At 40.8% G+C, this 25,222-nt stretch overlaps 1 protein-coding gene and 1 pseudogene across 17 annotated transcripts in view; one reads left to right on the forward strand and one right to left on the reverse strand.

Annotated features, from left to right (window-relative positions):
• The window catches only part of DTNA (dystrobrevin alpha), a 393,012-nt gene extending 370,101 nt beyond the window's left edge, over positions 1 to 22,911 (forward strand). For 15 of the 17 annotated variants that reach the window (XM_073631546.1, XM_073631548.1, XM_073631549.1 and 12 more), the window contains 5 exons: positions 15 to 104; positions 13,408 to 13,576; positions 13,917 to 14,043; positions 14,897 to 14,944; positions 18,142 to 22,911. In XM_073631546.1, coding sequence (XP_073487647.1) covers positions 15 to 104; positions 13,408 to 13,576; positions 13,917 to 14,043; positions 14,897 to 14,914 — 404 coding nt within the window. In that variant the 3' untranslated portion in view covers positions 14,915 to 14,944; positions 18,142 to 22,911. The remainder of the gene's footprint in view (positions 1 to 14; positions 105 to 13,407; positions 13,577 to 13,916; positions 14,044 to 14,896; positions 14,945 to 18,141) is intronic. The other 2 variants (XR_012244518.1, XM_073631554.1) reach the window with 2 other exon arrangements.
• LOC141145989 (phosphoenolpyruvate carboxykinase [GTP], mitochondrial-like) lies at positions 726 to 2,975 on the reverse strand (annotated as a pseudogene).
• Positions 22,912 to 25,222: the final 2,311 nt, after the last annotated feature.

Below are 25,222 nucleotides of genomic sequence, written 5' to 3' on the forward strand. Positions count from 1 at the left end.
CTTTGATCTGGCAGGTGCAAGAAGAAATCTGAGGAATGACTTGTTAGTGGCGGCTGACTCCATTACTAATACTATGTCTTCTCTGGTGAAGGAGCTGAAATCAGGTGAGAAGATGTCTCTGCACCCTGGTGCCTTAAAACTGTCTTTAATTGAATAGATTTAAAGGTGGAAATTCTGTTAGTTGGAATTACCACTTAGTATGGGTGGAAGAAGGGGGGAGTCCTCCATATCTGAGCAATAAGGATGAGCTCCGGCGTGTTCGCACACTCCACGTGCAGAGTCCGCCAGGAAGTCGGCACAGCACTGCGCTAATCACAGGCAGTGAGACATTTTCCCGATGTGCGGCTGCAGGGATCCGGAAATGTCTCGCTGCCTGTGATTAGCGCAGCGCAGTGTCGACCTCCTGGCGGGCTCTGCACGTGGAGTGTGCGAACACGCCTGAGCTCATCCTTACTGAACAATGGAAACTTTCGGGTTTTTGTGCGGTGGCCTTTGTTTGCCTTTGAACCGATGTTCTTTCCCTCAAAAACCGTGTAAATTCATAAACCAAACGGTGCCTAGAAGCAACTCAAAGGCAAAGTAAAGTAACTCAGAAGAACCTGAAAGTATGTTGCATTTTAACATTCTTCTGAGCTAATGCCCATGCACTTGGGCCTTTATGTTGACCTTTTTTAACTGCATCAGCATCCTCTTCAGTCTTCCCAGAGTTCTCCTCACGTGTTGGATTTTTTAACAAAAAAAAATAGTTTATTCGTATTAAAAAAGATAGAAAAATACAATCATAATTCCTGAGGTCATCAGATGGCGGTTTGAGAGAAATATAATTCTTTGATGTATACATCTTACATAGCATCTTGCTGCTTTTTCTTTGGTTTGCGTCCTGAAACTTCTGAATCACTTTATAAAGTGATTAAACTTCTTGCCCCTATTTTTGTAGTTCATTCGTTTCAAAGGGGTGCTTGCAATGTTTTAAAGGCGTTACAGATATGTAAAGAAAGGCACTTGTGCAATGTATGAACTGTTTGCCTATCACTCCCTTTCTGGCCTTCCAGTGCTTCACATGCTGCTCACCCTGGTATGAAGACCTTTCAGCTCCTCCATAATTTGTGGTGGCAAGTCATCATTAACTTGCTCTGTCAAGTATTTTCCCACCTCTTGTGCTTCCCTTCCCAAAATCCTTTAGGGAGTGAAAACAGCTCATTTGTGTCAACTCCACCTATCCCTTGTAAATTCAATGCACCTTCAGCAGGGAGATAGCCAATAGGAGTTTGCAGTGCACTCTCTTCTCCCTCTACTCTACGGAAGATCCAGTCTAACACACGTGCATTTTCACCCAAACCAGGCCATAAGAACTGTCCATTTTCATCCTTTCGGAACCAGTTGACATGGAAGATTTTGGGGAGACGAAGACCTTCCCTCTTTTGTAGGCTCAGCCAATGAGAGAGGTAGTGGCCACAATTATATCCGAAGAAGGGACGCATTGCAAATGGATCATGCATTATCACTTTGCCTTTGTGCTTTGCAGCCGCTGTTGCTTCAGATCTCATAGCAGCCCCAACAAACACACCATGATTCCAGTATTCCAGTAGAAGCTTTCATATACTAGCGGCACACCTTCAGGCCGTCTTCCACCAAAAATAATAGCATCTATAGGAACACCCTCTGGAGACTCCCAGTTCTCATCCATAATGGGGCACTGAGCAGCAGGTGCACAGAAGCGCGAGTTTGGATGTGCACTGGGTTCTTTGTCTCCTTTCTTCCATGGCTTTCCCAACCAGGATGTGACTGTGACCCCGGGAGGTATTTCTTGATCCAGTCCTTCCCAATAGACCCCACCGTCACTGGTCTCTCCCACGTTGATGAAGATAGTGTTTTTTTTTCTACTGTTCTAAGGGGTTGGTTTTTACAGAAGTGCCAGGAGCCACTCCAAAAAATCCATTTTCTGGATTAATAGCACGGAGACGTCCTTCACTGTCGAATTTCATCCAGGCAATGTCATCCCCCACACACTGTACTTTCCAGCCAGGCAGCAATGGCCTCATCATGGCCAGATTTGTTTTTCCACATGCACTTGGGAAAGCAGCTGCGATGTTTCGCTTACGTCCAGCAGGGTTTGTGATCCCCAAAATCAGCATATGCTGCGCCAACCAGCCCTCATCCTTTGCGATTCGGGAGGCAATACGCAGAGCGAAGCATTTTTTTCCCAACAGAGAGTTTCCTCCATATCCACTGCCGAAGGACACAATTTCACGATTATCAGGGACTTGGGCAATTAGTGTATTTTCAGGGTTGCAGGGCCAGGAATTCACAAGGGGGGCTTTTAGAGGAAGCGGCTGTCCCACAAAGTGCAAACATCTCACAAATTCACCATCTCCCAGTGCGTCTAACACTGGTTTGCCCATCCGAGTCATGATGCGCATGCTGGCGACTACATAGGGAGAATCTGTCAGCTGTACCCCATACTTAGCCAACCAACTGAGCCCATACTGAATGGTAGTACATACATTGTGCGACCTTTCATGCAGCCAGGGAAACGTTCACCCTTTGCTCAATCAAAGTCTTGAGGGGACATCCAGTTTCCCAGTGGAATTGGCACAGTGTCTCTTTGCTTGTCAGTCACTATAACAGTCTTACTCTCCACTCGGGCTACATCTTTTGGGTCAGTTCTTGCCAGCCAGCAGTTAGAGTACTTGCTTAGTTTCTTTAGGATTCCCTCCCTAAGGTCAGAAGGGTGTCATTTTCAGACGGTGACCCATCACATATGTGGATGTTTTGGGGATTACACAATTCAGCTCCTCTTATCACAAATTCTCGGACACCTGGAGGGAGACGCTCCAACTGCGCGCTGAGCGTCTGCACAGCATGTGCCCTGCGGCATCTTACCCGCTGTGCCTCCACCCATGCTTTAACATGTCCGGGAGCACGGCCCCACAGTGCGCACAGAGAAGGTTGGCATCTTAGCAGCAGATAGGAGACAGCAGTGGGTCACCCAGATCCTAGAAGATGAGGATAAAGGGGAGGTGTGTGGATACAGTGAACAGGGAGGGACTGGGGGTAGGGACACATTAAGAGGCAGGACAACATGAATACTGGTTTGGGGTGGTGAAATTAGTCCAAAGGTCTTATTTGCCTCTAAGTGTGTTATACATCCTGTATCAGAGTTACCTCACGTGTTGGATTTAGTACAGTTAATGCGCACCTCAATAATCGGTGTGTGTTCAAGCTATGTGACAAAAATTCTAACCCGCACAATAAGTAAACAAGAACAAAAAGTTTTTTAAAGGTCAAGTTCATCTTTGGGGACATATTATCGTTATATGTTCCACCCCTTAGGGTGAAACATGTAACACATTCCCACTCCTGCAGCCTTTTACCAATGCGCGCCCCTCCCCCCTCCCTGATTGTTACAGCGGGACAGGGATCTTCCCCCGCACCCGCTGTCACAATTTGGAAACAATGTGGCCATGCGGGGTTTCACCCACACATCTGTTTCATTCACAGATATCTATGACTGAATGAGCTACAAGTACCGACAGCCTTTGTTGCTTATGGCAAGTAGTTCTTATAAGCTACCAGGGTGCTAGTGTGTATGATTTACGAGCAAGCAGATACACTATCAGTCTGCAGGAGCCTGCAATTGCACCTGTGATCTTCTGATGGGGGGTGCAATGCTTTACGGGCTTCTAAGAAATAATGAATGCACAATTTTCTACCTGCAAAAAAAGTGCATGTATAGAAAGGTGAACTTGTCCTTTAAGCAGCAGGGAAAGTGAGGGTGTAGATGCACTGAGGCCATGAGCCTGATAACAAGTGAAATATGTATAGTCTATTGTTAGGTGACAGGAGGGCAATGGGAGGTGAGGACGTGAGAACGTAGCGTCCGTCACGGAGGGAGGGGTCCCAGTGTGGCAGCAGGAAGCCGCCTCGAGGAACGCTCTGTGAAGCCGTGGTGTATCTTGTCAGCAGGGAAGATGACAGCTACATGAAAAGAAAAGATACCGCTGGAGAAACATCCCAGGACATTTAGGAATGGCCGGAGCAATAAGATAAGTGTAAACCGAAAGTGATCTGTGAAACAGCTTGTAAGCCCCGGCATCCCCCCCCCTCCTCCTCCCCCTCGTCTCCCCTGTCTTACGAACGGCTGGATGTCTGTGAAATAGCTGGGAGACTTGGCATCCCGTTCCCCCCCTCCTCCCCCGCGTCGTCCCTGTCTCCCAAACAGCTGGCTAGAAGATTTATTGTTGCAGTAGCCCTCAGCCATTAGCACTGGAGGAATCAAAGGAAGTTTTTCTCTGAGACACAGAACCTGTAAGAGTGGAGAGTGGAGAGGGTGAGAGGTGGATGGATGAGAGAGAACTGATTAACAGCAGGAGAAGTGAAAGTCTTAAAGGACAGAAGTCAAGTGTATTCTGGAGATACTGAAGTTTAAACTCTGAGTGAAAATAACTTAACTGAACATCATTGAGAAAGTTGGTAATTGTGATAAAACATCAAGGGACTGCATTTAAAAACGCCAGGGAAGTATAAAAGAATATATGTGATCATCAGCTCATTAATGTTGTCAGCATAAAGTAGCTGAGTTGTGGAGGATGAAGGAATACATACCGGCCTAAGAGATAAATGGTTTAAAATCTGTATCAGAGCTGTGGTGGGGGAGGGGTAGAGGAGAGAGGGAGAACTAAGTTCAGGAAGAACCAACAAACCACCTGAAGTATAACATTTAAAAATAAATAAATAAATAAACATAATCAGCTGGGAAAACATCTAAATCACTATAAAACACAACAGGATTGACATATGGGATACCCCTAGATAGAGGTAAACCCTGGAACAGCTCTCTTACCTTTTACCTCTACTACCCATCCCCATAAACCTCTTTCGGTACCCCCTGCTCCAGTAAGACATTCTGCTCCCCCCTAATTAAGGGAGAGCAGGGAATTAAGGCTGGGTAAACGGATAAGAGAGATAAGAAGGGCAAAGATGAGTAAAAGCACAAATAAAACAACAAGAGGAGGCGCCCCTAAATCTCCAAAAGACAAACCAGGGGTCAGTACATTGAAGCATTACATGACACAAGGAGCCAGCCCAAGAAATATGGAAGCGGAGAAGCAGGGAAAAGCAAAGGTGGAAAATAAAAAAGGGACAGATAAGAAGGCGGGTGAGACCCCAGAACATTCCAGGGAAGATTGTATATCAGAAGGGGAGTCTGAAAGCAGTAGGATAGAGGGGAGACCATCCGAGTCTCTCCCCCCCACAAAAGGAGAGATGAATGAGATGTTACTGAGACTGGAAAAGTCGATTAAAGCAGACATCAATATGATGAGAGGAGATCTGGGAAGCCTCCTGGATAGGGTAGAAGAAACAGAAAAAATAGTAGAAAATCAAAAGAAAGAACTAGAAACCCTTAAACAGCAAATGAAAATAGCACAACAAACCCAGAAGGAAATTCTCTATAAGCTGGAAGACCAGGAAAATAGAAATAGAAGACAGAATATAAGGTTACGATCAGTCCCAGAAAAAGAGGGAGAAGATCTGAGGAAAATGTGCATAATATTGCTAGGCTCCCTTATAGATAAAAAGGATGAAGAACCCCTAAGAATAGAAAGAATACATCGGGTTGGATACCGGCGAAACCCAGAAGAGAGACCACGGGACATTATTATTAGATTTAGATTTTATGAGGATAAAATGGAGATCTGGAGAAAATTAAGAGGAAAACCACCCTTAACATATGAAGGAGCGGAGTTACAGGTGTATGCCGATCTATCCCAAGAAACCCTGACAAGAAGAAGATGCCTCAAACCCCTCTTAGAAAAAATGAGACAACAAAACATCAGATACAGCTGGGGGTTCCCAGCCTGCCTGATAGGATACAAAGAGGGGAGATCAGTAAAATTGCGCTTCCCCGAAGATTTAGAAGAGTTTTGTAGAAAACTGGACTTACAGATACCAGATATACCGGGTTGGATGGGGGGGGACTAGGGGGGAGGGGGGGGAGGGGGGGAGAAAGGGGAAAAAAAAAAAAAGAAAAAAAAAAAAAAAAAAAAGAAATGAGGGGAGAAGCTTTACATGTTTAGGGGAGAGGGGAGGAGGATTATTAAAAATAGAGTGCACAGATCATTAAAAATAGAGGATGGCTGATTAACACCCCTTCAAATTTTCAATCTAACGAAGGGGTGAGAGGCTACACTGGGTCCCACACCTTGGGACAAGTGGGTTTGTCAGACACCTTGACTTTCAGGGCGCCGGACAAACTAGGGGCTCATATAGGGCCAGGTGGGGAGAGGAGGGGGAAGGTGGATGGGTGGGGATGGAGGGAGGAAGGAGAGGGGGGGGAGGGGGGGAGAGGGGATACTGAGCCCCATATTGTGGTACAAACAGGTCTGTCGGTTGCCCTGATGTTCGGGGCATGGAGAAAACTAGGGACCCACTTGGGGCCAGGAGGGGAGGGGGGGGGAGGGGGGAGGATGGATGGAGGGAGGTGGGGGGAGGAGGGGGAATGGGGAGTGGGGGGGGTAATTTGTGCATATGCATTGATAGAAAAAGGGGTAATTCAAGGTAGGCCAGAGGTACAAAAGATAGCAAACTCAGAAAAATGACAGCATTTAAATTCCTATCCTATAATGTAAAAGGGTTAAACTCAAACTTAAAAAGGCATAAAATTTTGAGGGAACTTAAAACCTATGGAGCAGGGGTGGTGTCCCTGCAGGAGACCCATTTAACACACGAATCAAATATTAGATTAAGATCAAAAGAATTCCCGAATTGGTTCTATGGAGATGCAATATCGAAAAGAGCAAGGGGAGTAGCGATAGGACTGGCTAAAGGAGTACAATTTAAATTAGGAGGTATGATGCAGGACCCAGGAGGGAGATTTTTATTCATCAGAGGAATACTTGGAGAAATAGAATGCACCCTCGCCAACATATACGCCCCTAATAAAAACCCAGTAAGGTTTCTGAAGGACACATTGGAGAAATTAATGGATTTTAGGAAGGGGGAACTTATAGTAATGGGTGACCTCAATATGTGCTTGGAACCAGAGATCGATAGTACGTCCGGGGCACAGGGGACGAATAACGGACAGATGAAGAAGATAAAACAGGAACTACATAAAAATCAACTGGTAGATATTTGGAGGATCATGAATGGTAAAACACGAGACTATACGTTTTACTCCCCTGTGCACCGGACGTACTCTAGGATTGATTACATCTTAGTAGACCATAGACTTTTAGACAGGATAGTAGGCTCAAAAATAGGAATAATCACAACATCAGACCATGCCCCTATTGAGATGGAGATGCAGATATACAGGGCTCAAGGGAGACAATCACTGTGGAGAATAAATGAAGACCTACTGCAAAATGAAGATATCTCATATATGAAAAAAAACATGCTTTTAACTGCGGCAGAATAGCCGTCCGTGTGAAAGGCGCCTAAGGAGGATTCATGCTGACTATTGCGTAATCACAGGCATCAGAAGTGACTGGGCAGTGACTAGTATAAATCAAGAAGGTTTAAGGTACTAACCTTCATCATCAAATGGCAAACGTTGCGTGTGGATTCCACTTTTGAGTTCTCTTTCATAAACACATACATATGTACAGTACCTTGTTCAAAGAACTTGATTTTTTTTTTTAAAGTCAAGAACTCTTCTGTTTGATTACTGTCTTTATATCTGTATATTTTCCGACAGAAAGCACTAATGTACACAGGTTGACTAGAGCGCAAGGGGTCAACATACAAAACGTCTGAGTGTAAATGCATGTGGTGCAGGCTTTAAAAGCACTGCCTAAATACAGAGTTCAAAGGCACACAAAAGAAATACCATCGCAGAGCAAATTATATTTCTCCATAAATGTGAAAGCGCCACAATTTCACCTTAAGTATGCAGCTGTGAGAGTGCATTAAGAACCCTTTCGCTGCCAGGCCCTGTGCTTCATTTTTAAACTCAGGTGGCCAAACCATTTTTTTAATTTTTTTTTTCCATTATGGCTTTCAGAGTTTGTCAAAGATCCCCCCCCAAAACCATACATTTTCTGAAAGCATACGGCCTGTAGAATGGAGCAAAATGTGCTACTGATTTTTGTTTTTTTTAGGATCTGCAATAGTTGTACAAATGTTTATAAAATCGCTATTTTTACTAAAAATACATTAATCATTGTTAGCGGACACAAACACATCATGCTGTAATTTACAAAATTCCTGCTAAATTCCTACGAAGACTTAATTTACAGTGCAATCCCCTCCAGGCAGTCCTAGGCACCTCCACTCACAATTAATGTTGGGTGATTTTGGTTTCACTTTTAGGGTTAGATGAAGACTGTAGCACGAGACAGATTATAAGAAACATTGAAGGTATTACAGGGTCTTTATTCCAAGTATTTTCATAAGCAGTAGCACCAACATGTAAATGAACCTTTGGCTGCTAATTTTTCTGCCGGCTTTCTAGTAGAAGTACTTCAGGTGGCTTTAAAGTTGAATAGTTTAGTAACTAAAAGTGTTACTAAACCCAGAACCTGCATTCACTATATCTGGTTTCCCACAGTACACGGAACATGGAAATGCAATTATTTTTGTAAATATGAACCGCTAAATACCTTTTCTCATCAGCAGTATATAGCAGCCTTGTGACTTCTATTAGTTCCTAGTAAAGTTTATAGGAGGAATTTTCATTCTTCCCTGATCCTCACATGTCTGGACAGATCTGATTGGCCCTGTGCTGATAACATGCACCCTCCCAAGAAAAAAAAAAAAATTGTCTAGCAATACACACCAAACTGAGCATGTGCAACCCGTCCCCTGGCTCTGTAAATATCAGGTTATTTTTTGGAGATAGTTGAAGAGAAGGTTCAGAGAGACAGGATCAAACAGCCTTTATACACAATGGAAAGGATTAACCCCTTAAGTTCCACAGTGAGTATAACAAACATGCATTACTGCATATACAGACTGATTTTACTGTTGTGGGTTTTAAGTTTAAAAAATGAAAATACACCCAAACAAAAATGTAAAAGCCCCCACTACATTGTGACAGCGCATGTTATATGTGCTGGTGCACCAACACACTAAGGGCTCATTCACACAGGTGGGCATTTGTTATAGTGCACATAATCATGCACACTGGTGCGGGTATGTGATGCGCTAGTGCAGTGCTTTGTTACAGCATATCGCAGTGCTTGTTTTTTTTAATTTCATTGCACGGTTTTAAAAGTACATTCACTAAACCCTGTGTGGTGCAGTGTGTTGCAATGTATTGCCACGTGTTTTAAAGCACTGCGATAAAAAGTATGCCTCCATTGTATTGCAATGCACACCAACGCATATCACACACAGCACTGCAGATTATATGTTATCACAATGCATAAGTGTGCAGCCAACCATCAGATGTTTACAGGTATGTATTTAACGTTCACCATTTTGCAAAAATTCACAATTTAAAATGTACACACATTTGTTATTCAAGAACTTAGTGGGTACTGTGCTTTCAGAAATTATGATTTGGGGAGGGGGTTCAAAAACTTTCAAAGCTGTAAGTAGAAATAGTAAAACATAAAATTATTGAAAAACGACAAAAATGGTCCGGCCACCTGAGGTTAAAAGTCCAGAACAGAGCCTGTCGGCAAAAGGGTTAAAGCAACTATCTTGGGTAGCGTACTTTTTAACAATTTCCCATTCGTGCACTATTTTAAGGCTTGACATATAAAGTATCTATTTGTGCAACACAACCTCCTCTTTTATGTCTTACAAAAAAAGTGTATTATACTATGTTTGTTCTATAAAATTAATGTGAATGCATCTTTTAATAAAAATATAGATTTGATAAACAGTAACACAAATATTGTGTCAACTGCTGCCGTTTCATTTTACAGGGTCTTGGCATTCAGAAAAAAAAAAAAAATATATATATATATATATATATATATATATATATATATATATATATATATATATATATATATATATATTTTGATGGTTATTTCAGGCCTGAAATGTGCACTTTACATGTAAAAGAATGAAAAAATAGTTTTGCCAGCAAAGGGGTTAAAGGAATAAAACACTGTGAAATAATAAAAATAATATGCCTTTTTTTTTATTCTGTCATGACATACACGTAAGGTGACAGCAATAGTAATATTACGTTTATATATATTAATAGTTATTCTATGGTACTTGGTTCTTGGTTTCAGCTTCTGCTTGGGCACTATCTGAAGGGTACCCGAATAAAGGGAAAGCACAAAAATAATGGCTAATAACTCATTTGCAATGCTTTACCTATTCCAGTTGTGAGCTTATTATCAAGATGCACAATCTGGAAGCTCTAGTTCTACATCAAGGCTGAGATCACACCTATGCGAATTGGATATGGGTTTCCCTGCATCCAATTCGCATGACAGGAGATTGTGACCAGCGCTCTTTGGAGCCGGTTCACATATCTCAATTTTGCAGCTGCCTAGCGGATTGCACAGGAGTGAAGGGAAACTCCAGTTTTGTTAACAATAAAGCTATCCATTTGTGAAAGAACTATACACACACTGCTAAAATCTTGGCAAGCTTTTGTGATACCCCTCGTTCTTCTGAAGTAATTCATGCTTGACTTCTCATGTCCTTTCCAAAACTGGTTTCTGAATGCAGAGGTCAGTCTTTATTATCACCATCTTCAGTGTGGTAATAAGGGAATCCTTATCTACATCTGTGATAATAATGAGGTCTCATTAACTCCAAGCTGAGTGAGCAGAATGGGAATTTGTACTTCTTTCTCCCCTCCTTTCTCCAAAATTTGCAGTGAAGAAAATAGTCAATTTTAAATATATTGTCTATGCTAGGCATTCATGGGATTTAACACATTTGATAAAAGAATACACTCCAGTTTACAGCATCTATGACATGATACAGGCGCAGTGTCATTAAACCCCATTAGCAGGATCTGTTAATGGCAATCATAAAACCTCCATTAAGTCAAATTCTTCTAATGGAATCGGACCGTAAACTGCCTGTCTGGTATGTGATTCCACAATACACACCTGCGAGTCTGGTTTTTGAACCGTATAGAGTTAAGTTTCATACAATTTCCCTAATTATTGATCTGATACAATAATAAAAAGGTTTTACACAGATTACACAATTGTATTGGAGAATAACAATCCATTTGATACCAAACTTTCCTATGCTATGATTTTGAGAGGGCATGAGACACATTATCTCCTAAGAAGTATATGCATAAACTTATATACCATCATAATTTCATTAAATATGTTAGTTGTCAGATTGTGAAACCTTGTCATCTGGAAATGTTAATACAATTAGAAAAAACTGACATTGAGAGAGTGTCTAAAATATTTGAAAAAGGTAATAAACGCTTCCACAGTCCTACATCACACCCTTTTTATTGGGTATGATGGAGTTCTTTAATTGGATGAGCTGAAGAGACGGGATAATGACATCACACTCTCCACCTTAGAAAAGACTTTGATTTCATTTAGAAAATGCAAAGCATTCTTTGAAAGGCACCAAGCCAGCTGTGCAGCATGGGACCTGGAAACAAGTGGAGATCCTTGGAGTAGTGGTGTCTAGTTCAGTAAATTCCAGCTTCCAGTGGCAACGGCAGGTAGCTATGTCTTAGGGTACTTTCACACTGGGGCGGGAGTCCGTTATCGGTAAAACGCTGCTAGTTTTAGCGGCGCTTTTCAGCCACTAGTGGGGGTTTTTTTTAACTCCCACTAGCGGCCAAAGAAAGGATTTAAAGCGCCCGTTGCAGCGCTGCCAAAGTGCTTTGCAGGCGCTTCAGCAGCACTGCATTCTTTTTTAATGGGCAGGGTGTTTTGGGAGTGGTGTATACACCTCTCCCAAACCACTCCAAAGATGCTGCTTGCAGGACTTTTTAGAATGTCCCACAAGCACACCACCCCAGTGTGAAAGTACTCAGGCTTTCACACTGGGAAAACATGAGAGGCGCTTTTCAGGTGCTATTTTTAGTGCTGAAATGCCTGAAAAGTGCCTAAGTGTGAAAGGGGTCTGATACCAGGAGCTTTGAAAAGCATTATCTGATTGGAGAGAGAGCTCCCCTGGGCCCTCCTCTTCCTCTGACACGGGCCGCCTGATTGGCCATGTCATCTCCCTTTATCTGCTGCATTATTGTCTCCATCTTGTGAGCGGCCATCTTCATGGTGGGCTCCAGCTTTACCACACTGAAGTGTGCCTTCCCTGCAGGACACAAACAGCTGATCTCAGGGAGCCTTCTGGCTGTTATGTGAACCTTGAGCCGTTTCCATCACAAGTGCTGGGCCCTTCATTTAGTATTTGAAGCGGGATGAGACTTGGGCTTTTACCATTTAAATTAGACTGTGTGGTTAACACGTGACTATGGTTTTATCTGGACTGTGTGCTTTATCTATGGCCACATAATAAAGGTTACTTCATGGTTTATATGGAAATATCTACTCGTTTCTCATGGATATCTTGACTTTACCAGTGCACAGCATATAGCCTTTGTGTTGGTACCTCCCTTGACAACCTTATCAAGGATGTCTTGGATGGTAAGAGTACCATTTTGCCCCAGAAATAGAAATATTAACTTCAGGCCAAAAAAACGCCTACCTCTGAAAATAAACTTCCTTTAGTTTCTCCCAGACTGTCAAGTCTGGAATTTAGTTCCATCACAAACCTTGGAATCCTAAATCTTTCATACTTGTGAGCAAGTCACCATGGAGAGACTGTTAGCTTTTGTGACCTCCTGGACTAAAAGCATCTCAGCTGTGTGGGTAAAAGACATTGTGCTCAGGTGCTAAAGGCTAGAAATGCAATTTTTAACTCTGTCCCGCTTTTTTTTGTCCAACCAACCAACATCTCTACAAAGACTAGGAGACCTTTCCACTGCTCTGGCACATCTGCTCTCTCCTCTCTGTTAACTGTCCCCAGTTACAATCGCCTTCTGTCTGCTGGAGCATATATTGTTGTCCTGGGAGCAAGAAAATCACAGTGCATGGTGAGGTGAGAGCCCAATCAGAACATTCTGATGACAACAGTAGGATTATAGACTGTTATCACAACATCCTTTTAGACAACAAACAGCCTTACTTTAGAAAAAAATAGTGTGTCTATAAATTGACTTGTAGAGCAATTGGCCAGTCAGGAAATAAAATCTCAGAGTTTTGTACATACAGTATATAAAACACCTCAAGTTGCTATCTGGTAAAGAAGTGTCATTTAAAATTTTGACAGATTGAGAAAAGTACAACAGATGCAGAAATGGAAGTTGTTTTTGTTAATATTCAGTTACAAAAAAAATTGTGTATTTTGGAATTCTATATGATTATAATATTGTTTTAGCAAATTCAATTTCTTTTCAATGTCTTCCCATAGAAATATTAAAATGTGTTTTGTTTTTTTTTTAAACTTTTCTAGATGTTGGGAATGAGGGAGAAAGCAGTGTGGAGACAGACTATGGAAGGGTTCACTTTGATGATCTGGTTCCATCCCCAACTTCAGAGAAAGCCTTTCTTGCCCAGATCCACGCCAGAAAACCAGCATACAACCATAATAATTCTGCTACTGGCAACATTCGTGCTGACATGTATGTATGCCTATGAGTCATAATGTTGATTTATAAATGAAATTGTATTTGTTTTTATATATATTTCAGTCATATAAGGCTTTTAAAACACTAAAAAAAAGCAATGCATGGACTTACTATGGGTGTCTCATTCTCTTTTTCCTATTGATGTAAAAAGAGAGATATCTTTGGAAACATTACCTAGTACTGACCCCATACAAGAGGATAGATGTGACGTCCTATAGGGATAATGCAACAGTTAGATACCTGCATGTTAAATGAGCTGCCTGATATTTATTTATAGTTGCCTATATAACATAGCTGTATTAGAGTCTTTCTGAGTCCTTGTGCCTCTTTGAAGGGGGACTGAAGACCCATATAACAGGCAGGATGATGAAACCTATGAGAATGACTCTGTACGCCAACTAGAAAATGAGCTGAAAATGGAAGAGTATCTGAAACAGAAGTTACAGGATGAAGCTTACCAGGTAAAGAATTAGATCCCACCCATTGGCCTGGTAGACGATATTGTCTTAACCCTGAAACTAAAACATTCTGAAGCTCATTTATCAAAGTGTCTATGTGCACAGCTCTCTAGAACGTAATTAATGAAGCTCTGCCCTGGAGGAGTGACAGTTGTAAAATGAAAGGGAGAATTTAATCTAGAACAATAAATGCCACGGATTACTTCAGACGCTTTGATACTTAATGCAGAACTAAACCCATCAATTTAACATTTTAAAAAAGTTATATTCCCAGTATCCCAGGATTGCTAGCTGTCACATTTGCCTGTGCTTTCAACCAAACTGTCCAACCATCACATTTCTGGTGTCATAACTGATCCTGATCACATGTGCAGCATCATGGCAGTTGAAAATCAAACTGAGGCTAAGGTGGCAGCTTCATTGGCTGAAAAGGATAAGAGGGTTTAGTTCCGCTTTAAGACCTATCATTTTTGGGGCCTTTATGGACAAATACAGTAGATATGGCCCTGCATAGATGTATGTGCTGAGCATTGTATTTCTTTGAAAGTTGCTGCCAAAGGCACTTTTCAGCAACAGTGCTATTGTTATGACCATGACTAATAATCTTGACAGTACAAAATAATATATGGCCCATCAAAACCTCCAACAATTTATATTTGTCATTACATTCTAATAGTTTCTGTAGTCAGACTCCGTTGTGAAAACAGGATTGGGGTCCTAGAGGTGTTGCCCTTAACAGTCAGGTGCCAAGAAGTTATTTAATTTGACTGTAAGCAACACCTCTTCTTCCCTTGATTGCCCCACTGTGTTTAACAGAAACAAGTGGTAGTAACACTTTACTGTTTTCCACTTGCAGGTCAGTTTGCAAGGCTGAATGCATTGTGCTTTTACCTTCCCCTCTTAAGTAAGTATTACTTACAGGGCATTTTTATAAATGTATTAAAACTATCATGTTGCTGCAAAAACCCAGGGTGACTGAATTTTAGGAGTGGGGGTTGGTTAGTCTCTAGCAGGTAAATGCACATGCACCTGTCCCATTTGTCATTTTTGTAATGGTAGAGGTGAACAGAAGTCAGGAAAAAAAGATTCCTTCTATTTTTATCACCAGTCTTTGGCTGCCCTTTTTGCACAGATGTTTTCACATTTTATACGATATGCTTTGCACAGCTGTGGATATATAAAGTGCAGGCGTTGATTTTTTTTTTGTCAGGCTGAATGATAGATTACTGGCTTTAGTGATTACCTTATGTACTGCTTGTCAGTTTTGTGCTACAAGGAAATGCACAAATAGAAATGAAAACCTTAATTGTGTGAGTTTTTTTTATATTGTACCACCCTCATTTAAACAGCAGAGGGCACTCAAGCTTCAGTTTACTTTACCTAAAGCTACAGCTGATAAGAACAGGACAATTTCTTATCAATGAAAGTTATTTTTCTTTTATGTTGACTCTCAAGAGCAATTCCTGGGGTGTAGTGAAAACTCCCGTGTGTATAAACCTTGAGCATGATGCAATGTTTTATGTTCTGCTTGCAAGTGTAAGAAAGATATATTTAGTCCTAGCTAGTTTATGCTTATATACAGTATGCATAATATGACCTGGTAATGGTTGTGCAGAGAGATTAGATAAAATCATACCCAAATAGAAATATTTTATAAGCACCTCTTGTGTGCAGGTAATTCCGTTACGTATTAATAATAGTTTAATAGAACATCTGTGCTATACCTATATATCTCCTTAACCACTTCCATACCGGGCCAATTCTGGCACTCCGCCATATATGATTTTTATCAGAGACCCTAGGGAATAAAATGGCGGTTGTTGCAACTTTTTATATCACACGGTATTTGCGCAGCAATTTTTCAAACGCATTTTTTGGGAAAAAAAAAACTGTTTCATGAATTAAAATAAAAACAAAAACACTAAAGTCAGCCCAATTTTTTTTGATAATGTGAAAGCTGATGTTATGCTAAGTAAATAGATACCTAACATGTCATGCTTTAAAATTGCGCACGCTCGTAGAATGGTGCCAAACTTTGATACTTAAAAACCTCCATAGGCATCGCTTTAACATTTTTTACAGGTTACCTGTTTAGAGTTACAGAGGAGGTCTTGAGAGAGAATTGTTGCTCTCCCTCTAACGTTCACAGCAATACCTCACATGTGTGGATTGAACGCCATTTCATATGTGGCGTGACGTACGTATGCGTTTGCTTCTGAGAGCACACGGGACGAGAACACTTAAAAAAAAAATTTTTATGGTTTATTTTATTTTTACACTTTCCCTTTAATTTTTTTTTTTTTTTATCACTTTTATTCCTATTACAAGGAATGTAAACACCGCTTATATTAGGAATAGGGCATGGCAGGTCCTCTTTATGGAGAGATGTGGGGTCAATAAGACCCCACATCTCTCCTCCAGGATGGAAAGCCTGAGATCAGACTGCCGGGAACCATCTGGTCCTCGGTATTCTCTATGCGGAACTTCCGCCACCGGCTGATATCTTCTCCTGCTCGCCGCTCACACAGACGAGCCGGTAGAAGCAGGGTCCATAAAGACATGAATGAACGAATTTGGGGTGGAGGAACTTGACTGGCCTGCACCTCAACCCGATAGAACACCTTTGGGATGAATTAGAGTGGAGACTGCAAGCCACATCAGTGCCTGACAGCAAATGTGCTTCTGGAAGAATGGTCACACATTCCCATAGACACACTCCCAAATCTTGTGGACAGCCTTTCCATAAGAGTTAAAGCTGCAAAGAGTGGGTCAACTCAATATTGACCCTACAGACTAAGACTGGGATGCCATTAAAGTTCAGGTGCTTGTAGGCAGGCACCCCAATACTTTTGAAAATATAGTATGTATGTATATAGGCTTTGAACATATTTTAATCTACATGAACTGTTTAGAAGGTAAAAAAAAACACTAAACAGTTTGGCACCGGTAACAGACAAAACGGATATGTATGTTTGTAAACAGAAGCTATCAATTGCCCACAATTCAGTTTATTCCAGTGGTGCCGCACTCAACACCCAAGCACACATTGCCTTAATTGCATATCTGCTCTTACTTGTTGAAAAATGATTTTAAACAACAATGAATGTACTTTACTGCTCAAAATGAAAAAAATTCCAGATAAACATTTTAAATCAGGGGTGCTCAACCTGTATCCCGTAGAGCCCTTTGATGTAGCTCTGGACCTTAAACCATGGAAGCGCACTTCTATTTTATTCTGCAGGTTTGGTGCGCTTTCTGAAAGCCACCAAAACTTCTGAATGCCGGAGTTTTGCTGCGCTTTCAAAAATCAAAAAGCACACTACACCTGTAAGATCTAATAGAAGTCTGTGGCAAAGCACTGCTAAATCACAAGAAAGATGCAGGAACACTGCATATGTGGTGCAGGTTAACCAGTGTGAAAGCAGTCGTATAGGGGGCTCAGGACAGTAAGGGCTTGTTTACATTTGCGGTTTGGGGGGGCGTAAAACCCCATAGTGGAGACAAATTTTCCCATCCCATATGTTTTCAAATTTCCTCAGGCTACCTTGATGTTTGTATGTTAATTGTTCCCTAATAAGAGAATCGTTTACAGAGGTAGTCCATTCTGTAAGTGTAGGAGGCGACGTCGATAGCAACTTTCTAGCAATGAGTTTCCTAGCTAGGAAGAGTACCCTAATAACAGTAATATATGTGTGGGATGTATACTGTTCTCTCCCTCCTCATTGTCTGATATAGCAGCAGTAGCCATTGGCTCTTGCTACTGTCAATCACAGGCAATGAACCAATGAGGAAAGAGCGGGGATGGGGCCAAGCTGCGCTTCATGTCTGAATGGACACACAGAGCAGCGGCTTGGGTGCCCCCATAGCAATCTGATTGCTATAGGGGCATTAGGCAGGAGATAGGGACCTGGAGTGCCGGTGGGGGACCCAAGAAGAGGAGGTTCAGGGCTGCTCTGTGCAAACCATTGCACAGAACAGGTAAGTATAATATGTTTGTTATTTTAATAAAATAAAAAACAAAGCTTGAATGTCACTTTAATCCTGACTTCTCTTTTAACTGATCATTAGCATGCTAACATTGCTGTTTGCTGCCTATCATAGATAACCAGAAGTACAGAGAAGATGCATAAGGCTTGAGAAGCACTGGTCGATATTCACCCATCAAAATGGCATGGATAATGCAGGTTTACTTCACCTGCTGCATCTTCTGGTACAAGGATCAACATCAGAGCCCCACCGAATGTAGCACAGTACATTTGTATTAAAATTTGTAGTTTGTAGGTGTGTGTTAATACAGAAAAACATATGTTCTTTTAACCTAAAGTATAATTTTCACTGGCAAAGAAAAAAAAAAACCATGGCATTAGCATTTGCACATTCTGTTCAACACAAGTTTACAAAATGCATAGTTATACATCTATTTAAAGTCCAAGCTGCCCGAGAAGAAAGTTTACTGATTGCTGATCTCTCCCTCACTACCCAGGGGAAGGGGGCAGTAAGTATTCAGACAAGTCACTGCAGAACAACTTGCTCATGGAACACACACACACACACACACACACACACACACACACACACACACACACACACACACACACACACACACACACACACACACACATATATATATCTGAATTTATCAGCCAGGTGTATGCAAATCTCTTCTCTGTCACTGGCCAAACTATCAGAGGAGAGCCTATCTACCACCACATAGTGGTGACTATAAAAAGCCAATGATTTGTAGAATTTCTGTTCACCGACAGCTGTTACTACTAGAAGTCTGAGTGCCTTAGTTCCACCTGAACCTGCTCAGCCAATTATCTAGTAGCATTATTTAGGCAAGCAGCGCTGCTGCTTTGGTAGCCAATGTTCAATGCAACTTCTTGCTGCAAAAAGGCACAGCTGGGAACCTTCTAAGAATGGCTTTCTAGATCAACGTGCATTGATGGAACAAATGCAGCTAGAATACCAGATACTTCAACTTGCAATGTGCGCAGAAAGCCATTTCCAAGCCTGAGCTAATTTATTCCTAAAGGCAGCACTTTTTTATCGATCTCCTTTTTGACGGGATGGGACTGTAATCCTGGATATGATCTTGCTGTAACCTTTTTATGGCAATAAGGCACTAAAACCCCTACAGGAAGCAGTTCCACCCAGTGCTTTAACACTATTTCAGTCACTGGATATAATTGGATGCATTTTTGAAGATTATTTTTATTAGTTTAGAGAAGTTATAGAGATTTACTTGTGCAAAGTTCATTTAAGATATATAAAAAAAAAAAAAGTTTTAATTTAGGGCTAATTGTATAATTTTGTATTATTGGTTTCCTTCAAGATCTCATAAATCAGCCATACAAGTTTTAATGTAAATATCTATATAAATATATATATATATTTTTCATTTTCAATAGAGATACAATCATATACAGAAGAAATAGACAGATTATACAATGTCTCAGATGATTTAGAATCTAGTTTTGCAATCCACACAGATGCTATAAAAACTGTGAACTATGTTTTAAGTTAGTCATTATTCATCCCCTCACTGCCATGGGGTATCGCAGCGTTCATTTGGTTTTTGCAGTGCACTGCATACCCCTCTTTGGCGGCTGAAGGGATAAAGCTGTTTATAAACCACAGGTGCCATAATAACCCAAACTAACAGAAACTTTATTCATGACTTAATTTACACAATGCTTTTGCCTCCTTTTATTTTGTTTCATTGCTGTTTTATTTGCACATGTGAGATATTCTTTTGAGTTTAGAGTCTATTGTGTGCTTTTATTTCCATTTGAGCTCTTTGTATTTCATATTACTGTATGCTTGCTAATAAAACGGACCTGTCTCCTGCATACACACAAACACACACACTTTTATGCCATTTTACTGGGCTACGATGATATTCAGCATAGAAATGACTACTACAAATTCGTGACATCACTGAGGCTTGAGACATACATTGAACACATATGAAGGAAAAACAGTTCTGACGACATTAGGTAACAAACTATATTCTCACTTCTTGTCTCTTAGTACATTGGAAAGGAAACCGCTGATCCTTCCTTTAGATACTTTTGTGCAAAAGGCACCTCATGTTTAATAATTTAGTGATGTCTCAAATTCTTCTTGAATTACCAGGCCACATTGTCAAATGGTTTACTCCTTAATGCCTAAGAAACAGGCTCGGTACATGTTTTGTTTTTTGGATGCATATGAAAGATAAAGATTATTGTTCTTTTGCATGTGTATTAGAGGCACGTAGATGTAGCATTACTAAGCACAAGGGCTGGCATGTTTGGGAAACCAATGCAGAAAGTACCTGAACTCTGCTAGTGGGAATCACTGGATGATGGCTGAAGCCAACACAAGAGAATCTTTTATATAGGGTATTTACTGTATGAATTAATGTTTACACAGAGCAACTTGCTTTTCTTTTTTTGATTCTGATAAAGTTGATGCAACGTCCTCTCCCCATGTTATGCCTTTAATACTGGATCCAAAACTTTTTCTCAATGCTTAAACATGTTGATGACCAGCAACTATTGTAAATAATGCAACAATTCCTCATGCAATAGATCTGGCCATGAAGCTTCTTTAAAAATGCTTGTTTGTCCGCTACTAGAAGCAAATAGAAATTATGGAAGGAAGCCGTACAAGTCAGCTGTTCTAGCTGTATGTTGCCTGATGTCTGTATATGTTCAGGAAGTACTTGGAACTATACAATAATCAGAGATCATGTGTTTTAAAGCATATTTCCAAACCATTCAACCAGGTAAAATATTAATTTAAACAGCTTAACATATATGTCTGTTTTTTTGCCTTTTTAAATGTATAATGTCTCATGGGTCTGATTAGGCATCATAAGAATATATGAAAAAAAAATCTCCCCTGAAAGTTTTGAAGAGTTATGGAAGATGGAAAAAGTGTGATTTAATGATGAAGCTCACTTTTACAGACACGGTACATGGGTTGAGGGGTGGGGGGGAATTTCCAGTGGCACTAAGAGAATGCTTTCATATTGAACAAGCGTGTTCATTCCAAATGATACTGGAATTTCTTGAACAGTGGAGAAAAATCATTACATAAGAGCATGAAATCAACTGTTTTATGTATTATTTTTTTTTTTGTGGTTTTTTTTTTTGTTTTTGCCTATGACCTAGAAGTAAGTTGAACAAAGTACCAGGTGGAACTGGTACTTGGAAATTGTGAAGTCACCGCTGGTTATGCTGTAAGTAACGGGCATTTATGACAGACAGAAGAGAATTCAGAAGGATGTTTTGCTATTGGGTGCTTAAAGTAAAGGAGGCTGGCAATAGCAGTACAAATATTTGTACACTGTTCAAACTACTGATTTAACTTATTGTAGCCTATGATGGAGTTTTAATTATGAATAGATTTTGATTAAAGAAATAAGCAGGCTATCTTATATTGCTGCCTGAGTGTTCACAGAATGTATAATGAGTGATAATTAGAATGTAGTATATTTACTGAATTGCAAATGATTTGTGTGGCCTTCACTGCGATATTTTCCTAGGGTACTTTTTGCTTTTTTTTTTTTTTGTTTATTTTACCTTTTGCATGGTCACTCAATAGTTGTATAGAAAGGGTTCTTTTTTTTAACTTTCCCTTCATTTTCCCAGTTCAGTGTGCACCTAATCACACCCACAATGGAGGCAGTCATTTTGCAAGATGGATTAATATTCAATGAATGCCCTAATAATTAAAGGAGCTACTAGTAAAAGGTGGAAACACGTGGAGGAATCTGAACATTTAGCATATAATCATCAGACTCTGCAGAACTGTTTTCACCTTTTCAAATCTACTCAGTGAGAGTGCTTTCCAATATGTCCTAGGATACAATAATCATGAATGGCAATTTATCTTTATTCAGGTGTACTTTTTCTGCATAGATGGATAGAATGTGAAACCTTAAAAATCCAACATTCTGACCATTAGTGACGTTAGCTCTCCAAGGTTTGTCAACACCATCACAATAGTGATGCTAGCCCCCCCCCCAAGGTTTGTCAACACCATCACACTAGTGACATGAAAAAATTGCCTGTAAGAAATGCTTAAAGCATCAAACCACAATTGTTTAAGCTGAGCAGCCAATTTTTTGAATTCATTTTCTATACCTGACCTGGTATCCTGTTCTGTGGGAATACTTTTTTTTATTAGAGATTACTTAAGAGTCTTATAAAGCTTTATCAAGATCTGGGGCCCTCAACCGATACTCAGATTTAGATGCTTTCTATTGCCAAACTGCTTGAAAAAATTAAGTTGGATGTGGCCAGTATAACTGAAAATACAACCTGTAAGTTTTCAAGGACTGCGCAGATGAAACTGCCTCTGTCACTATGCTTCACAGAGGGTGGATAGGCTATGTTCTCATGGATATTAGTTCATCAACAAAATGGCTGCAACCACTGTGCCTTGGCAACAGATGCACTCCTATTGTAGATAGACCTTGTAAATATAGGCAGCGTCAGGCTGCTTTATTCAAGTGGGTTCATTGTAATATACAGAACAGAAAAAGCAAAGCACCCTATGGTGCTTAAACAGGCCTTTTGACTTCTGAACCAAAAATATCATCTGAAAATCTCAAGGTTACAAACCAATGTTTTTAACTTTAGAATAATATACTTGACCACTTGAAGACCATAAAAAAAACACACTAAAGAATTTGAAGATGTTCATTGGTATTGTAACAAAACTACTATTGTATGGAACATTTTGTATTGCTGTTAAGTATTGTTTTGTGTGTGTGTGTTGGAACTTACATGGGACATGTCCTATTTTGAAGTGGTTATTACTGTGTGTCTATATTTTGGAATGGAATTATTTCTTCATTAAAATAAGTTTTGAAAAACATTTTTGGTTGAGTGCATGACAAATATTTTTACATTTCTGGAACAATTCTATGCATAGTCAGCAAATAGAAATTTCTTATTACTTAAAAGGCATAAATATGTTTTTAAAAATGATAAAACGCTTTTTAACGTAAACCTCACAAGCCCGGGCAAGTCAAATTGATGTAAATTTATTAGAAGAGCATATCAGCACAAACAAGAGAAAAATGCAGCTGAAGTTCTATACAACCAGCATGTGTAAGGACACCAAGTAGTGATATCCAGCGAAAGCAGGGGTGATCAGATCTGTGTAGCTGTATAAAGGAGACTGGACCCAAACTAAATGCATTTATAATGAGGTTTAATAATAACACAGCAAAAATAAAATCTAAAACCATATACAAGCAATAGAGAAACACACGTGACACGTGAAAAACGACTTAACAAGATAACTATGCTACACTATACAATGCAAGGGGAGAAATCGGGTTAAGAAGGTTCAGGCAGGAGAGGCAAGCAATAGCAGGTGAAATGGGAGTATAAGGCATGAGGGGAATAGGTAGAGACAGTGGGATCAGGGTAACAGGATCTAGGCAGCAAGGTAGCAGGTACAGAAACAGGATCACTGGCAAAGTGTGACCGAATAAAGAACAAATATCTCATTCAAAACATATGTAAATGTAACATGACAATAGCTGAAATGAACTTGTTGTATATAACAAAACCATAAAGAGACAGGCAAGTAATACGTATCCAAGCACTGGTAACCAGCGCAAGGTAACACCACAAAGCTCGTTCTCCACAGGAGGGGGCACATCAGAAACGGGGTCCTGGTGTCGCAGCCCTGAGATATAAGGAGAGGTGCTACTCAGGCCCCGCTAATGAAGCAATTAATGTCCCACTCCACATTCATACCATAGGGCGAGTAGCACCTCAACTCGTGAATCCAATAGGTCTCGAGCTGCGACACCCCCCTATTTGAGCCGTTATAGAATTTGCTCCGACTTTTGTTTAACGTTATTGTGTTTATTTCGCTGGTAGGTGGTCTTCGTTTACCGGGTACCTGGGTGAATGCTGTTGCACCTGTTTGGGAGCCACAGCAGTATTTCTACCAGGACCCCATTTCTGATGTGCCCCCTCCTGTGGAGAACGGCATTGTGGCGTTACCTCGCACTGGTTACCAGTGCTTGGATAAGTATTACTTGCCTGTCTCTTTATGGTTTTGTTATATAGAACAAGTTCATTTCAGCTATTGTCATGTTACATTTACATATGTTTTGAATTAGATATTTGTTCTTTATTCGGTCACACTTTGCCAGTCAGTTTTTGTCCCACCCCTAGTGCTCCGCGCTGAGTCTTGTATTTCGGCCCGGAGTGTTGGAGGGCAGGGTTTAGTCGTTCGCTTCCAGGCGATTGACCAATCATCTGGTGACAGATCATGTTTTGGCCGAGGTGTAGTCTTCCCGCACACGTGGCTTGGAACGCAAGCCTCTTGTGTGAGTGGCTGTGAACACCGGCCGCTGATTGGTGATGTCGCGCCGTCCCGTCCTGCCTGCTCTATAACGAAGCTTGGAGCACAGGGCGACTGGTTGTGATTACCAGCCCCTGATTGTTGATGGCGCACCATCCGTTCATGTTTGGCCCATAACGAGGCTTGGAACACAAGCCGTTCCTGTTAACAAATTGTCATTTGTACTTACATGCATACAGCCTGGTTTTATCTGAAATTTTTACATTAAAAGCCTATTTTTTAATTTATGATGTTTAGGATTGTGGATTTTTTACATTCTCATCATGTTTATCTCGTTTTACTGCCGGTCCCGCCATGTTGTGGGCGGATCCATACACTGTTAATTTTGTCTACAGTCTATAAGTAAGAGCAATGTGGGGAGGCTGATTTATGCCCCTGTTGAAGACTATGCAGTCGAAACGCGTAGGGATAGCATTTTTAGCTTCCCACATTGCCATTTTTATCTTTTAGTGATCACTTTTATCCTTGTATGGTGATTTGTCCCAATAAAATCCCATTTGTTCTGACCTACACCATGTGGAGCCCCCTTTTTTCTTTTCCATGCTGAACCATCACCCCTGGATCGTTCCCCCTTGGTAACGGGGAACTTGAGGGATAGTCGTTCCACTCCTGTTCGTGCCTACCATCATCGGTTTGGGTTTACGGCCTATAAGACACCACCTGGTTTGGACACCACAGGAGACACCATCCGGTCTGGATACTACGGGAGAATCTCCCAATGCCTTTCTGACGTACTGCCATAAGGTACGTGCGTCCTACGGATCTGGTAAGGGTACCCCCTCATTCCTATCATATTCCAGTA

The sequence above is a fragment of the Aquarana catesbeiana genome, linkage group LG05, assembly GCF_042186555.1.
Source record: "Aquarana catesbeiana isolate 2022-GZ linkage group LG05, ASM4218655v1, whole genome shotgun sequence".
Classification (NCBI taxonomy): Eukaryota; Metazoa; Chordata; class Amphibia; order Anura; family Ranidae; genus Aquarana; species Aquarana catesbeiana.